The 18,334-nt window shown below is 40.8% G+C and overlaps 1 protein-coding gene across 4 annotated transcripts; it reads left to right on the forward strand.

The window, feature by feature from the left end:
• LOC124629548 (serine palmitoyltransferase 2) lies at positions 1-17,851 on the forward strand. 4 transcript variants are annotated; one of them, XM_047162976.1, is made up of 9 exons: positions 1-413; positions 4,572-4,766; positions 10,490-10,644; positions 12,615-12,822; positions 12,892-13,119; positions 13,192-13,423; positions 13,489-13,663; positions 16,229-16,399; positions 17,698-17,851. In XM_047162976.1, the coding sequence occupies exons 1-9, from the start codon at positions 252-254 to the stop codon at positions 17,798-17,800; spliced, it is 1,629 nt and encodes a 542-aa protein (XP_047018932.1). In that variant the 5' UTR covers positions 1-251; the 3' UTR covers positions 17,801-17,851. The 4 variants fall into 4 exon arrangements, with proteins under 4 accessions (XP_047018932.1, XP_047018934.1, XP_047018935.1 ...); XM_047162978.1 differs by lacking the exon at positions 1-413 and adding an exon at positions 3,487-3,668; XM_047162979.1 differs by lacking the exon at positions 1-413 and adding an exon at positions 3,492-3,648 and having other exon boundaries at positions 4,550-4,766.
• Positions 17,852-18,334: the final 483 nt, after the last annotated feature.

Genomic DNA, 18,334 nt, shown 5'->3' on the forward strand with positions numbered 1-18,334 from the left:
GGTAAAACAGTTTGCTGGTTTAAGTCCAGAATATTCAGATATGGACTGAGTAATAACTTGCGCAATTTACAAATATTACATAGAAATTGCACTATTTACGGCTTTGTGAATTAGCCTCGATATAAAGACCCAATTATAAGTAGTCTCGTAGCTTTAGCTAAAACTTTGTATTAGGACATCGTGTTATATGTCCGCGATAGTTCCTTGTTTCTTCGATTAAAAGTATTACTATCACAGAATACTTCATTAGGATGGCGGCGGCTGTGGCGAATGGTTGTGTAAATGCGAGCGACATAAAGTCTTATAAAAATGTACAGAATTGTAACGGAACAGAAGGGAAGTTACTAAATGGCGAAGTGAAAAACATTACAAATGGCTACACGAAGTCAACAAACACAAGAAATGGTGACGCTGTAAGTAGATATTCATTTATTTTATAACCTACCAAAAATACTGCCTTGCTGTGTCCCGACACGCCCCATTCAGTCGAATGCACAGGACACTCGCAAGGCAGAAAATGTAGCCGACGGTCAGCCTGACCCTCAATGTATGGGTCACTAGGTCATTGATAATTATTTTACCAATATGTAGCTCAGCAACATTCAGTTGTACTTTTTGTAGTGTCCAAACACTTAAATTTGGCTGTAATATTATTCTACAGTTCCTTTTCATAGATAAACTACTTAACTACCCGTTGTTTACACAAGACTGTCATCAGATGTATTAATAAATGTTATAAATCTCAAGCTGTCCCATCCCGCTTACTGGTAACACCTACTACTGATTTAAAGAACATGACTAATTATAATTCATAAGTTAACATAGGGAAATTATTAAATCTAAAGTTATGTGTATATAAAATAATAAGACTTTATAAGTATACCTTAGACACCAATGACTGTATTTCGGATGCCATGTTAAACTGTAGGTCCCGACTGTCAGTCTGATACCAGTCTAACCAAGGGGTATTGGGTTGCCGGGTAACTGGATTGAGGAGGTCAGATAGGGCAGTCGCTCCTTGTAAAGCACTGTTACTCAGCTACATCCAGTTAGACTTGAAGCCGACCCCAACATAGTTGGGAAAAAGGCTTTGAGGATTATATATAAAATAATGTTTAAGGATTTTGAAATATACTAGCTGTTTCCAGTGGTTTCACTCATTTTCCGGGTAACTATAACTTCTCAACATAACTCCTTTCCCTTGTTAATAGTAAATAATAGGAAATACAATTATTTCTATCAAATACCAATTGCTAAACTTGTTTTACCACTTATAATACATATTGCCAGAACATACATTGTGTGTAGGTTGCACTTACATTACATTCTTTTGATGTTAAGGAATGACTAATTTATAAAATCCTACATTTTAAATTGCAAGTACCACCAGATGCACTAGAGCACAATTCCTTTGTTTTTTTAATTTACTTACACAACTGACCTGCATCAGGGATGTTAAGCAAAGTAAAATAATAAAATAATTGATCATCAGTTTCAAAGACATTATATTTATATGGATGGCTCCAAATAGTAGCAGTCTTGCAAGTGACATCAAAATTAATTATCAATTACTGCCTCGTTGGTCTAGCTGTCGCAAGTGCAGCTGCTAAGCACGAGGTCTCGGGTTCGATTCCCGAGTCGGGCCGAAATCGCCTTGTGGGTTTTAGAAGACTTTCACAAAGCAGCCCGGAGCCTGGAAGCTGGTGATTGATACACCCGTGCATCGGAGAGCACGTAAATGTCGGTCCTGCGCCTGATCTCTCTCCGGTCGTGTCGGATTACCGTCCCATCGGGCTATGAGAGTTAAGGAATAGTGAGTGCACCTGTGTCTGCGCAAATGTTTGTGCACTATAATATGTCCTGCGTAGTTGGCTAATCTCCTTACATGAGAACAGCCGCCGTAGCCGATAATCGGCTAGGAGGACATCATCATCATCATCATCAATTATCAATGCACATAACTCTAGAATGGTCCTACTTACAACCAAAAATGAACGACTGCAGCAGATTGTTGGTTAAAATTGGAGCTGATTTTGCGATATTGGCTGTGTATCGATCTCCGTCCGTTACAAATGTAAACAATTTCACGTACTCTTTAAACGACACCTTGCAAAGCCTATCATCCTTTAAAAATATAATTTTAACTGGAGATATTAATATCAATATTCTTCCGGGAAAAACAGATGCTTCGGCAGAGGAATATATGAACCTATGCGCCTTCCATGGGTTGCTACCCGCTCACACGCACCCTACACATCAAAGTGGCTCCTGCTTGGATCACATAATGCTTAAAACCAACTTCCCTGCACTTACCCTTGTAACTAATTCCACAATAACAGATCACAGCGCTACCCTGCTTATTCTTAACTGTAAATTTCCTAAGGTCGCCCCTCGCACAGTATCTAAATTAAAGATACATAAACTTGAAGAAGACTTAGGCAATATTGATTTTGACCCTGTGTACAATTCCGCTGATCCGCAGTTTTGTATGTTGTACCTAATTAAAAAAGTGCAACATGCAATTCAAAAGAACACAGTCATATCTAGATTAAATAACAAAAACTACAACATCAAGCCTTGGATCACGACCGGTCTTATACGTTGTATGAAAAATAGAGATAAACTGCATACAAAGGCTAAAGGTAATCCGAATAATTTAATATTGCAAGTGTCATATAAGCGATATCGTAACTTTTGTAACGACCTCCTAAAAAAAGTAAAACGCAATTATGATAATACTGCACTGAAAGAGGCTGGTGGAGATAACAAAAAGATCTGGAAAATTGTTAAAAATGTGACGTACAATACAAAACAGAATCAGTCTTCTTCAGGTTTATTAAATGCACATTCATCACAGTTAACAGCGGCGAATATTGCAAATAATTTCTTTGTTAACGTAGGCAAGCGCTTAGCTGAAAAAAATCGGGGACAATCGCAGTGCCTAACAAGCTCATTGCATGCACCCAACACTACCTTATCATCTTTTGTGTTACTAGATACTGACGAAGCGGAAATTGAAAGGATTATTATGGGTCTAAAAGTCGACTCTGCAGTAGGCTGGGATAACATATCTAACAAAATTCTAAAGCAATTTAAAGACCTTTTAGTACCGCCCTTAACGGTCATCTTTAATAAATGTTTAAATACAGGAGTTTTCCCTAAGTGTTTAAAAAAAGCTGTTGTTGTCCCAGACATAAGACCCATAAATAAGACTAATGAGATTCTTAATATATAATTGGTAGAATTGCCCACTTGCTGATTACTCAAGCCGTAGTTAATGCAAGTACTGATGCTCAGGTGTCCTGTGGCAAATTACTCTTTATGCTCATTTACTGTTTCATAACTAACTTAATGTATGCTGTTCAGCTGTAACCAGTCAGCATAGTTTATCCATACTAATGAGCAGGTACTGTTGAGTGTAACAAAATGAAATAGGAGGGCTCTGGTACGGCAGTACTGCGGTGTTGTTAAACGCGTCATATCGCTGAGTCGAGTGGTTGGTCGTTGCGATCACACCACTTGTTATCAGCACGCGTTGCTATATGGCTAACCACGCGGCGCCGCTTGCAGTCTGCTCCACCGAGTTGACAGTTTTCCGAGGTCAAGGCGGTAAAAAAAAGCATTTGAGGCCACCATGTTTAATGAACTGTAAGCAATGGATCACTAAGGTTCTCGTACTTAGTATTTTGTGTCATTATCATATTCTGTTTATAGCAACACAATCTGGTGCAAGCTGTGGTGCACTCCTTCCCTGACAGCATACTTAGGTACACTCTCTTTTGCTTCGGGTTACCGCCAGCTCCGACAAGAGCAACACCTTTGTGAACCGGGTTATTCATATTGTGGTCTTGCTTTAAACTGTTATCTGAACACTCTTGATAAGTATCTAGGAATGTTACGCGAACGTAACTGAGCTAGAGCTATGATTCATCACATCGTTATAAGTAGGTACAATGTACACAATTAGTTGTGTTAATTAATTGATGCTGGTTATTACTAAAGTAACTTTCCAAAACAAACGCTAGCTGTTTACATATAAGATAGCTTGTGCGCTTTTAGATAACTGTCATGTTTCTCGCTGGTCGGCTCATTCATATTCAGCTATTACTTAGATGAATAGATAATCCCGTACAGAGAAGTGGCGTAGACAGTCCCATTATTCTAACTTTGTAAAAGTTACATTTTGACCGACTTACCGAATGTTGATTGTAGTTGATTTTAGTTATGTAACAGCGACCTCGCGACCCATTAAGCCTGCTTTCATAGAAACTATTATTATAATTCTTTGCAAGTACCACCTTACTACTAAGTTATAATATAACAAAAGACAACCTGATGACAGCCAATTTGCAGGCATTTTACAACAATGCGCATTGTGTCCTAATGTAACTTGAAATTAATGGTTTAGAAATAAATGGCTCAAAATCTGTTTTCTTTAATCAATAACCACACGAAAGGGCCTAACATGTAATTGGACGACTCCAGACACACGTTGCATTTAGTATGAAAACTGCTACGTGATCTAATGATAAATTGTAACGTAATGAAGGATGAAATATTATGCTTTACAGAAAAAGTTTGTGGAGGAGGGTGGGGGCGTGCCGAAGATGGACTGGTCTGCGTACGACACGTTCCCGGGCTCCTTCGAGAAGTGCACGCTGCTGACAGCGGTGCTCACGCACGTCGGCCTCTACATCCTCATGTTCCTCGGCTTCGTCAACCAGCTGCTCTTCAAGCCCAAGGTCGCCACAGAGAAGAATAGAGAGGTATGCACATCTACATGATACTACTATCTATTTGATGCCCTCATGCAAACTGCTAAAGTCAACACAACTTCTTAATAAAGAAAAATACGGGAGTGAGTCAGAAGAGCAATGAGCCAGTGAAGCATTCGCCAAAAATAGCCAAATATAATTAAGCATCATGAATGTTGCATGATGGCGCTCCGACCGCACTGCGGGACATGTCATCGCAGGCTGGGTCGATATGGGCAGGCCGCACCCGCACCTACGCTTGTCACCAATTTTTTTCCCTCAATACTAATGACAAAACCGTTTGGCTACTGATTACAAAGAGAGATGAATAAATGAAGAATGAGAGAGGATGAGGTAAATAAAACTTGTTACCTCAATATCCTTTTACTTTGGGTAATTGAGCGGAGTTTGAGCAGCTGTGCTAAGGTTGTGTCATTTCTGAATAATTTAGTTAGGATTGAAAATTGGTAGTTCTCCTCCGATAACCATGGCTAGCCACGTGTAAATAATAAAATGTTAATCGTCATGTTCTTGAGACAAGGTGTAAACGCTCTAGTGGGTCAGGATGGTCGGGCAAGAGGCGACCCGTGTCGGTCAGTCGCGCGCTGCCCCAGTGCGTCAGGCAGACGATAGATAAGTTTCTGCCGCCATGGGTGCTGTACTCACGATTATTTCTAGTTTGGTAAGCACATTTTGGCCACCACTACTGACGCCAGTTGTACCAAGCGTATGCACAGCTCGATCCAACAAACCTCAATATTATCTTATGGGAATTATTTTATTGGATCAAAACTCGTGGCAATGATAGATTTTCGCATGTTTGTATTGTTCTGGCTCCACTGAAGCTATCTGGCAGTAGGTCACTCGATACAAATGTTGTTATCAAGTGATAAACTTTATATTAGGCGCGTGAGTCAGCGTTGCATTGTTTCCGTTCCGTACGTAGAGATATCCGCGCAGGTTCGCATTGATAAGAGACAGACAACTCAAACTCATTACCTGTGAAAGATGACTGAGTAATTAATATTACGATGAAGATGCTCACGAACAGTTACTCACACACGTATCAGCATTACTAAGTGATTACATACACATCTTTAAGTGGAACTTTTGTAAATAAACGGATTTAGGCATAGGTATGTTATGGCCGTATGATTTTACACTAACTTATTTAACGCTTAAATTGTATTTCATTTTACTGCAGACATTGTATGTAGGTACAAAGTCTTCACATTAGTTCGTTTTAGCCGAGAGTGGCCAGTAGTTCTAAATGCGAACACGCATTCATTCCGCCCATATCTGGGAACAATAGAACGACACCGCGCCGTAGTCAGAAGGCACAGCTAGGAGCTCGTTGCACATAACTGCTGTATTCTGACAAAATAAGTAGATGAACATTCATAGAATTTTTAATAAGAATTTATTTAGAACAGTTTTTACATTAACAAGAATGTTTGCCTTGGCAACAAGTGTTGGAGGCGGAGTTAGCGCACGCGCCGCTTTCGCCCAGACGCCGCGCACGCGCACCGGCCATGCAGCATATCTCCAACAGCGCGGTGCACACTGGCGGCGGTACATGTCACAGAGCCACCCGTTTGTGGCTTCGTTGACTTTCTCGCCTCATCGAATCATCATCGCAGCATTGACTGGAGCCGCTTTGACCGACTACAGTAACAGCTTGGTGTATAGAATAGCTCTTTAAACGAGATAGACACTATAGCTATTACAATAATGAGGACAAATAGTTCGACGTCAGCGACGAGCCGACCACGCACTGCGCGGACCACACATACTTGCATTCTCATTTGTATACAATATGTAAAGAAAATACCGTCCGTCCCGTGAGGGTATTATTAGGTATCCAGATATGGTCTCGTTTATGTCGATGACACCCAGTCAACAGTAAAAAAAGACCCCTCAAAAAACTTTAATATTATTCAGAAAATTACGAAAATCATATGGCAATACGGTTCAGGGACCATCGCCTGCCGGGTTATGACTTCTTATATTTATATCGTGTATGTATAGGTAGTTTTTTAATTAAAAATTTACTGTTAATCTACCAATATGCAGGGAGTTGCCCTATATCAGGAGTTAGGTAGTGAGTTTATCGGGCGAGGAGAATAAAATTAACTATTACAATACAATACTTTAATCACGCTCCAGTGCTTTAGAAACCAATCATTGTCAATAATTATGTGAAAATGACACCGAATACGTGGCACACCAACACAATGCCGACCGAGTGTTCTTAAACAAAAGCCACCGGCCGCGCCCAGAGTCAAAGGTACAATTCAACAGGCTGTAAAACCTTCTAGGTCATTCGCAAGTGTACCTAAAAGCTTCAAGCTAACTCAAGCAACCACAACTACACCGAAGCGCCCGCGAATATAGTAAAGAGGAAACATATTTTTATTTGTTTGTACCGTAGTATTAACCGGTATAAAAATACCTTTCACTGTAGGAAAGCGACACTATTCCCGAGTAACATAGCCTATTTTATCCGGGTACGGGCAAAAAGTCCCCCGGGACGCTGGTGAAACCGCGGCAAAACGGCCAGTAAAGAATAAAGACGGCAATACATTTATAAAAATGCTTACAGTGGTCTGTTTACACCTATTATAATGTAAGTTGTGCCTTTCCCAAATACCTTATGTCAAAAACTATAATAAACAGTTAAGCTTATATAGACACGCTCACCTCCGAATTTAAAAACATGTTATAATTCAATGCAATAACACTATCGAGGATTTTGAATGGCTTATGTTTAACTGATCACCAGATATAGTAACAAATAGCAGACAAAAATAGTAAATGGTCACCAAAATGAAACTCGCATTTTAATGTAAAATTATAACCAAAGTTTTAACACTTTGCTATCCTATTTAAGTGAAATTACTCCAAAATAAATCATGCGTAAGCCAAAAATAGTAAATGATCACCAAAATTAAACCACCATTTTAAAGTAAGACTATAACCAAAGTTTTTAAATTCTGCTATCCTATTTAAGCAAAATGAGTCCAAATAAATCATTGTTATCCCAAAAGTAGTAAATGATCACCAAAAGTAGTAAATGATCATCAAAATTATACCAGCGTTTTCGTTTTAATATAAAATGATAATCAAAGTTTTTACATCTTGCTATCCTGTTTAAGTAAACTGACTCCAAAAAAATCAGTTCGGCCTGATACAATAAATGTAATAACATTATGGGGACCCTTTTCCTGCACTAGGGTGGAAAATTGTCTATTGCATGCCTCTAAACAGTGCGATAAGAGTGTGTTTTCGAGAGAGTGTATTGAGAAACACATTCTTCTTCTTCTTTCTCCTGCCCTGTTCCCAATTTTACTTGGGGTCGGTGCAATATGTCATTTTCTTCCATTTTCCCCTGTCACTCGTCATACTGACACTCACTCCCTTCCTATTCACATCATCTTTCAGGAAATCCATCCATCTTTTCTTAGACTGACTGACTGGGGATCGTGTCCGGGCGGGCACAGCGCGGCGTTCGCGGTGCGGTGGGAGGGGTGCATATTTTTATAGCGCTTGCATTGCAAGCCGGACACATAACTTAATATGGCATCATAATACTTTATTTGGTAATAAGCCTACATTTTATGGCGATCACAGTGACTTATTTAGGCAAAAATAATACATTAATTTGGTCGTCAAGAGTTGGTGATCATTTACTAAATTTGGTGGTCGAATACAATTTAAAGTGGAGTCGTGACTAAAACAGCTGGTACTATTACATTTTTAGACTTTATTTTTCTGGTGTTCAGTAGATATTTTTGGTTACAAAACTTAGGGTATCAAAGCATTTTATGGTGGTCATTATATTTGTTCCCATTTTGAATGGCTGCGGTGGCAATATTTATGTGCTGATTACTCAGTATTGCGCAATCATCGCTTAGCACAGGGCGTGGGGGTCCAGGAAGTCCCCTTCGTTGAGGAAGGAAATTATTGCTTTGTAATATTTGGCTCGGTATGTAGGATAGCAGTACAACAAACAAGCGAGATAAATATCCTTATGCTTGTGAGTTATGCATTTCATTGCAAACTGCGAAAGATACTATGATATATGTATATGTATTGTATCAAGAAGATAATGAGTAACCTCTTGGCTTCTGGTTTTGTATTACAAAGTCTGAAAACCATGATATCAAAATTAAAAAATCTGACCATTGAGGTCCAAAGTTTACTATGTAGTAGAATGCGAGATGAACATTCTCCTACGTTGTTCGTTAATTTGATCCCACGGCCACTTTTGTTTGGAAGCCGTATGTAGTGATTGTTACTAATGTTGCTTGTAGGTCAATTATCGAACTGTTAACGAGCGCACGCGCACCGGCTGCACCGGCCGCTCTGCCCGCCGACCGACAGGCGCCCGCGCTATTAATTAACCGTTTATACTCGTTACGGATATATAACTTGAGCTCCACTATACTAAAAGTTCAACATTTGTTTACGTCGTCATTTTATGCTCGCGGCACGTGGTATCATTCGTCCATAAATTGTGAAACTTTATTACGACAGAACACATTAGACTCTAGTCGCCTCGAAGAAAATAATGTATTTTTGTCAACTTATGCAAATGAACTGAACCGGCTAGGTTTAACTAAACTTGTAGACATGTGTGATCTTCATGAAGATTCATGTTTGACCACATACTTAGCGACAAGACCCTGCGTCACTCAGTGTTTCTGTCGCCACCATGTACGGTCACGTGACAGTGACGGCTAAAGCTCCGCTTACAACTGTTACACATTCAGCTCTCTATGTCCGGAACCCGTTATCTAATCACCCAGTGAATTATGTAGATATCATCGATCGGTGACATCGTGTGTCATCCTTTTAAGATCCTTGTCGTTATCAGCTGCAGTTAATAGAATCCCACCCAAAACAAAAATGTGAAAGGCTGCCAAGTTCGATAATATGGAAATCCTTCGCCTATAAAAGAAGTGAGATCTGAATAAGTACCAAGTTCCATATACATACCTCAGTTAAAAATAGTTACTTTTTAATGATGTTACTTGGCAAGTTTTCACACACCTTGTTATAAACCTACTATACGCAATGAATCAAGTATTTAATTTTCTATTAAAACTTGCCAAGTAACATTATTAAAAAGTAATTGGTATTTTACACCTTCATTATTTTGAAACCGACTCACACTTGGCCATTTTCAGATTTTTCCCTTTACCTTGACATAAAGACCTACCTCCATGCCAAATTTCAAGTCAATACGACCATTGGAAGTGGTCTAGGTTTTTGATGAGTGAGTCAGTGAATCAGTCAGTCAGTGAGTGTATAGTAAAAATAGCGATTTTCTGACGTCAATATCTCAAGACCTACAATAGGTATATTAATGAAATTTTGTATTTTAGATAAGTGAGGGGGTCTCAACAGATACTAGAAAATTGAAATGTGTAAATAAAATAGATTTTGAGTTATAGGGGGGTCGAATTTGGCCCGAAATGGTTCGTGTAATATAACCCACGGCCGGTGTGTCGCTTTTTTTGCTCGAACTTGGCGGACACACTGCCGTGTGTCTAGATAATATAACCCACGGCCGGTGTGTCGCTTTTTTTGCTCGAACTTGGCGGACACACTGCCGTGTGTCTAGATGGGCAATTTCAAATAATGTATAGGATGATGTAGTGGATGGTGCTGGCGGTAGCACCGTGAGGTGTGCTAGGGTATCCAGCAGCGTGACAGAGTTGTGTGGTGCGCAGGGGTACGCGCCGCTGTACGACCCCTTCGAGACGTTCTTCTCGCGCTACGTGTACCGGCGCGTGCGGCACTGCTTCAACCGGCCCATCTGCTCCGCGCCCGGCGCAGAGCTCACGCTCAAGGAGCGCTGCACCGACGACCACAACTGGAGCTTCAGGTACACCACAATACTCACTATATTAACAAACTCTTTTGCAATTAAAACGACCGCCTATGCGAATTTTAGTTTTAAGGGCGTTATGTATGTTTCAAAAGTTTTTTGTAATTTTATTTTATCTATTTATTTATTCCTTTATTTCAGGCAACTAGGGCCCATAAAAGTACAAATACACATATCGACTGCAAGCAAGCAATACCTCCTATCTGACTCCGAGTGGATTTTAAAGGGGAACAATAAAACTTAATAAAATCCTTATTCCGAGGTAGGTATAATGAGATACTGAAAATCCAAGTTTTCTTTATTTACGCATAGTATTGATTAATAAAGTTTTTTGTTTTTATTTTGAATCTTAAGCTACCTTAAACCTTTTTGGTAGATACAAGTTTTTTGAAACAAAAATGTCAGATAAGAGGTATTGCTTGCTTGCAGTCGATATATCATACATATCAATTGTTATATTTGAAGCAGTATGGAGTTTATCCAGGATACCCATTTTTATATCCTACTTTATTTGTTCTGGGTATGGTAGGTTATTTCAAACTGGAAGTAAGACGGGAATTATAGTTCGGCCATTCAGAGAATGCGTTCCTGACACGTCGCGATTGAACTGACGACGTAACTTTGCAATGGCGTTGCAGTTACGATAAAAATATTTTTGCTGGTTGTTTACCGTTTTAACAATTGAGGAGCATTAAAACAACATTATTATATCAATAATCAATGAATGTTATTACGTCGTCAGTTCAATCGCGACGTGTCAGGAACGCATTCTCTGAATGGCCGAACTATAGCACTATCTGCCTACTTGTTAAAAATTATTCGCGGTCATATACATAACCCTGCAATTCTAGAAGAGATAGAATTGTGTGTTCCTGAGGAATACGTAGGCAGGAGGCGGAGGCCACCTCAATTCTCGGTGCCGCGCGCGCGCACCAACCTGCTGCAACTCGCGCAGGCGCTGCGCACGCTCAACACGGTGGCTAGACAAATTGATCTTTTTTCCTGCTCACTGACTGAATTCACAAGGGCTACGTTATGTGTACTATGTGACTATGATTAGTTTTAAGGTATGATTATATTTTGATTAGTTTTAGAAGGTTAGATATAATTTGTCTACGCTATTGCATTAGGATAAGTTCCTGTAATAATAGTCGTAAGTTGATAATAATAAATAAATAAATAAATCAATCAATACTTAGAAACTAATACATAAAATTATCCATTTTAATATCAATACTATAAAAAACTTAAACATAAATTAAAATAAATACAACACAATAACAAATATAATAATGACTGGAATATTAAAATTTCATTAGCACTAAAAGGATTAGCTAAAAATGCATAAGAGTTAGAATACAAACTTGAATTTTGGAGAATTGCTAATAAAGTCCTGTTAAACCTTGTTCTGGACTAATTTTACTGGTAGAAAGTTCGTCGGCGTTTTGAAATGTTTTAGATTTTATTTCCAGAAACCTGACTATGCAATAAAAACTGATTGTTGTACCTAGATAATAGGTTACCTGTATTATTATATTAGTAGTTAGTTAGTATTATGTTATTATGTATTTAGGTATTTTTGATGAAAACATACCAAAACTCCCAACATTGTCAACAATCATTGTTTACCATTATACCATTTATAACCATTTAGAGAAGCTGAACAATTTTCAAGACGTGTAAAATGTTATATTTTCGTAAATTACTAAATTGTAATTATAGTAGGTAATTATATAAATATTGCCGACTCTTAACTCAATAAACTGAGTTTTCACGGAAATAGCTATCAGTACGAATTGCTTCACAAGGCTTCAAGTGAATCTTTTGATTTTATAAAACGCAGTGTCGTTACATCTATTGCATTTGGAAATGAAAAATTACCAGTTAAATTAAGCGGTTTGTATATAGTTTTGTCGTTTCACTGTGGTTAGTATGGGGGCGTGAGTAACGCTGGGTGTGCTATGCAGGTTTACGGGCAAGGAGCAGCGCTGCATCAACCTGGGCTCGTACAACTACCTGGGGTTCGCGGAGGGCGCGGGCGGCGCCACGCACGCCGACGTGGTGGCGGCCACGCGCCGCTACGGCGTCGCCATGTGCTCCGCGCGCGCCGAGCTCGGCTCCACGCCGCTGCACGCCGAGCTCGAGGCCACCACGGCGCAGTTCCTCGGCGTCGAGGTACGTCGCCGCACTCTCCGCCCGCGTCGCCGCTGACCGCTCACTCATTGCATCCCTGCGCGGTTCCAGGCGGCCATAGTGGTGGGCATGGGGTTCGGCACCAACACGCTGGGGCTGCCCGGCCTGCTGGGCCCCGGCTGCCTGGCGCTGAGCGACGAGAACAACCACGCGTCGCTGATCCTCGGGCTGCGCCTCGCGCGCGCCACCGTGCGCGTGTTCCGACACAACGACGTGCGCCACCTCGAGCAGCTCGCGCGACACGCCATCGCCGAGCGCAAGTGGAGGAAGATCGTCATCGTGAGTGCCGCCCGTCCCGCACCCCGCGCCCCCTGCCCCCCGCCCGACGCCCGCTCACTGTAGCGCTTGCAGGTGGTGGAGGGCGTGTACAGCATGGAGGGGTCCATCGTGCCGCTGGCGGCGCTGGTGGCGCTGAAGCGGCGCCTGGGCCTGCAGCTGTACCTGGACGAGGCGCACAGCGTGGGCGCGATGGGCGCGACGGGGCGCGGCGTGACGGAGCACGCGGGCGTGGACCCGCGCGACGTGGACGTGCTCATGGGCACGTTCACCAAGAGCTTCGGCGCCGCCGGCGGGTACATCGCGGGTGAGTGTGGCGCGGCGGGCGACAGACGCGCGGCGCAGGCGGCGGGTACAGCGTGTCGGTTGCAGGGTCGGCGCGGCTGGTGCGCTGGCTGCGGCAGCACGGGCACGCGCACACGTACGCGCAGGCGATGGCGCCGGCGGTGGCGGCGCAGGTGCTGGCGGCGATGCGGGCGCTGGCCACGCCGCGCGGCCGCGCTCGCCTCACCGCGCTCAAGGACAACACGCACTACTTCCGCGACCAGTCAGTATACTACACTAAAACCATTCGTTTTATCCTTAATCTACTATTCATCATGAGGCCTTTTGCACTGTCCCATTATTGGGCACAGCCTTCTCCTCCTATATTATAAAGCTAAAATTTTTGTTTACTTGAACGTACAAATCTCAGGAATTGTTGGTCTGATAAAAAAATTCAAATAAAAATACCAATGCAACTTTTCTAAGTTTGTATGTACTTTCTAAGTATATCTTAGACACCAATGACTGTGTTTCGGATGGCACGTTAAACTGTAGGTCCCGGCTGTCATTGAACATGCTTGGCAGTCGTTACGGGTAGTCAGAAGCCAGTAAGTCTGACACCAGTCTAACCAAGGGGTATTGGGTTGCCCGGGTAACTGGGTTGAGGAGGTCAGACAGGGCAGTCGCGTCTTGTAAAGCACTGACACTCAGCTACATCCGAACCGGGAAGCCGACCCCAACATAGTTGGGAAAAAGGCTCGGAGGATGATGATGATGCTTTACATGATCACGCTAAACATCGCGCATCACCAAAAGAAATAATGAAGAATGTTTGAAAAAAAAATTGTTTTACTATAGAGTTGTCAATAACTTGCTATATGCTAAATGATATCTAGACACACGGCAGTGTGTCCGCCAAGTTCGAGCAAAAAAAGCGACACACCGGCCGTGGGTTATATTACACGAACCATTTCGGGCCAAATTCGACCCCCCTGTAACTCAAAATCTATTTTATTTACGCATATCAAATTTCTAGTATCTGTTGAGACCCCCTCACTTATCTAAAATACAAAATTTCATTAATATACCTATTGTAGGTCTTGAGATATTGACGTCAGAAAATCGCTATTTTTACTATACACTCACTGACTGACTCACTCACTCATCAAAAACCTAGACCACTTCCAATGGTCGTATTGACTTGAAATTTGGCATGGTCTTTATGTCAAGGTAAAGGGAAAAATCTGAAAATGGCCAAGTGTGAGTCGGTTTCAAAATAATGAAGGTGTAAAATACTCAGTTTAAATTTATACCTCTAAGGAACTAAAGCGAACTGAATTTATATAAGAAGCATAGTGCATATTCAAAAATCTGAAAGATAGTATATGAGACATTTCCTTAACTAACTTAATCATAAGAAAAAAATAAAATAAACAACTTTACAAAAATAAATGAAATCCCACCCAAAACAAAAATGTGAAAGGCTGCCAAGTTCGATAATATGGAAATCCTTCGCCTATAAAAGAAGTGAGATTTGAATAAGTACCAAGTTCCATACACATACCTCAGTTAAAAATAGTTACTTTTTAATAATGTTACTTGGCAAGTTTTAATAGAAAATTAAATACATAACAAGGTGTGTGAAAACTTGCCAAGTAACATCATTAAAAAGTAACTATTTTAACTGAGGTATGTGTATGGAACTTGGTACTTATTCAGATCTCACTTCTTTTATAGGAGAAGGATTTCCATATTATCGAACTTGGCAGCCTTTCACATTTTTGTTTTGGGTGGGTAATTTTTTATCACGCTATTATACTTGCTATATAGCACGCTATTTTATGCGTAGGTTCACTTCACTTCACTAGGTAGAGTTATGCGTAGGTTCACTAGATAGGTGCGAATAAAGCAAGCGCAGTGACTGTTTGCTGTAGTTGCTTGCTAAGTTGCTATACAAGAAATTAAGAATATGTATTACATTGCGTTTATGAATTCTTACGATAAAATGGAACAGTAAAAAACTAATAAACTTTTCTTCATACTTTTCAGGCTTAGGACTGTCTGTAATTGATTTTACGCTATAAATTAAATTTTACAAATTATTAAAATTTGTAAATATACATTTCGGGCGTAAGTGTTTTTATGAAATAAACTAGTCTGCTACTCTGCTATTTGCTGCGATTGCGATTTATGCAGGATGCGAGTTGCGACGCGCGACGGACAGAGACAGAACGCGTGTGATATTTTTAGTAGCAACTTAGCAAGTAGCAACAAGTGTGAGCCACGATATCATTTGCTATATGATATGTATAATAAACACGGTGCTATATTTTGCTATATGATATATTATCCACCAGCGCACACAGCAGAAGGAACGCAGCAGAAGGCCTCTATAGCATATATGCCGGTTACAGATTTTTTTTTCCCTATATATTCCTTAAAAAAAGTCTGCGATAGCATACGTGTATATCATCATCCTCCGAGCCTTTTTCCCAAACTATGTTGGGGTCGGCTTCCAGTCTAACCGGATTCAGCTGAGTACCAGTGCTTTACAAGAAGCGACTGCCTATCTGACCTCCTCAACCCAGTTACCCGGGCAACCCGATACCCCTTGGTTAGACTGGTGTCAGACTTACTGGCTTCTGACTACCCGTAACGACTGCCAAGGATGTTCAATGACAGCCGGGACCTACAGTTTAACGTGCCATCCGAAACACAGTCATTGGTGTCTAAGATATACTATATATATATAGCATACGTGTATATATACACACATAAAAGAGTTATAGTTAATTCACTATAACTCTTTTATATAAATACGCAATATATAATGTTGGTGAGTGTTCAGACTGCAGGCGATGGGCGTGGTGACGTTCGGGCACCGCTCGTCGCCCGTGGCGCCGCTGCTGGTGTACACGTTCAGCAAGATGGCGGCCACCGTGGAGCGGCTCACGGCGCGCGGCGTGGCCACCGTCGGCGTCGGCTTCCCCGCCACGCCGCTCAACAAGGCACGGATACGGTCAGTGCACACCATCTATTTCTGTATACCTATTCATTCGTCGTATAACTGCTGAACTATTCATATGCAATCATTACACAGATTTAAAATTCGAGAAAGTACTGTCAATCAATGTCATTTAAAACAGTAAAGACTACTTCCTTGACATTGCTTACACTTATAGTACACGAGCCGTCTGCCCTGAGTGCTTAGTGCGAGTTTTCGTGAATTTTTTTACGGACTCACATGAGAGCGCGTATACTAAGATTTGTATGGAACAAAAACAGCTCCACCTAGTGTCAAAAATTGGAACCTGTTTTTGTTCCATACAAACAGTGTTGCCAACAGTTGTAGAAGCTTACCACCAGAGTCAACTTTTAAAACCACCAGAAAACCACTATAGTTCGGCCATTCAGAGAATGCGTTCCTGACACGTCGCGATTGAACTGACGACGTAACTACATTCATTGATTATTGATATAATAATGTTGTTTTAATGCTCCTCAATTGTTAAAACGGTAAACAACCAGCAAAAATATTTTTATCGTAACTGCAACGCCATTGCAAAGTTACGTCGTCAGTTCAATCGCGACGTGTCAGGAACGCATTCTCTGAATGGCCGAACTATATAAAAAAAAAATTATAACAAAAATTTATCCCACACTTAAAATCACCAAATTCACCACTAAAAAAATATTGTTTATATTTTATTGTAACCTAAAACAATTTAATCATCCAAAGATGTAACTCGGCAACGATAGAAAATTAAAACAGACAAAGCATTACATCTGTTTAGCAATTCATCCGACCCGATCCGAATCCTTCACAAATTATAATCGGCGTAGTAGTTTCACGAATTGTTTAGTTACGCATTTGACCAATGAATGAGTACTTAATATAATTATATAGTAGTCGTTCACCTTTTTGTTTTGTAGATGCTTTTTTGACATTCCGTGAGACTTCAAATCTCCATAGTAACTCCTTAAAGTTGTACCACAAAACTTACATTTCGCTACTTGACCCGCAGTACTTTCAACATTTCGCCACTAAATAGGGGACTTAAACCACCAGTATTAGTGGAAAATCCACTAAGTTGGCAACACTGCATACAAATCTTAGTATACGCGCTCTCATGTGAGTCCGTAAAAAAATTCACGAAAACTCGCACTAAGCACTCTGGTTTCGTCCCAGGGAAGTTCACAATTAAATAACTTTTTGCAGTTAACTTTACTTGAAATTGCGTAAAACAGATACTTAAAACAAATTTCAGCTTGAGTACCTATAATAGGAATAAGTGAATAACTGTGTATATTGCGTAGGTTCTGCCTGTCGGCGTCACACTCGCGCGAGCAGCTGGACGCGTGCCTGGCGGCAGTCCGCGACGTGGTGCAGGAGCTCGGCCTCGCCTACTCGCGCCGCTAGCGCAACGCTATCGAATACAACTTGTACTCAATAAATTATTATTTTCTCACACTTCTAAACTCTTTCATTGTGCATCGTCACCCGCTTTGTGCCTGCGACGGCTTTACGTCGCCTTGTCAACACGTTGTACTCCGTACAAGTTCCGTACGCCTCCGGGGTGCCCACCCTAATATCTAATATCGACACATCATATTGTTAGTACGTAGTAGTAGTAGTGATAGCTTAATTTACGATGTATTTTAAATCGTTATCTATTTTGGTCAGTGCACAGATAGGAACGATACGTTAGGTGTGATATCGGTTCAGCTATCATGAATACGCACTAAAACGATGACTATAATATGCTACACCTATCTTAATACTCCGTATATTGCAGCTATTATGGTTAAAGATAAATTATTATGTATAAGTGATGAGGAAACTTAAATAAATGAAGGAAACGATAGGGAAACATATGCCCAATGTTACCAATACCAGAGTGTGTCGTTGTCAAAAACTTTTGTTTGGTTTATTTATTATACCTACACATGTTTT

The sequence above is a fragment of the Helicoverpa zea genome, chromosome 4 (genome assembly GCF_022581195.2).
Source record: "Helicoverpa zea isolate HzStark_Cry1AcR chromosome 4, ilHelZeax1.1, whole genome shotgun sequence".
Lineage (NCBI taxonomy): Eukaryota > Metazoa > Arthropoda > Insecta > Lepidoptera > Noctuidae > Helicoverpa > Helicoverpa zea.

Coding starts and splice junctions, on each gene's coding strand:
- LOC124629548 (XM_047162976.1), top strand. CDS start 252: ATGGCGGCGGCTGTGGCGAATGGTTGTGTAAATGCGAGCGACATAAAG. Junction 12,823..12,891: donor CGCAGTTCCTCGGCGTCGAG/GTACGTCGCCGC, acceptor GCGCGGTTCCAG/GCGGCCATAGTGGTGGGCAT. Junction 13,424..13,488: donor CGCCGGCGGGTACATCGCGG/GTGAGTGTGGCG, acceptor TGTCGGTTGCAG/GGTCGGCGCGGCTGGTGCGC.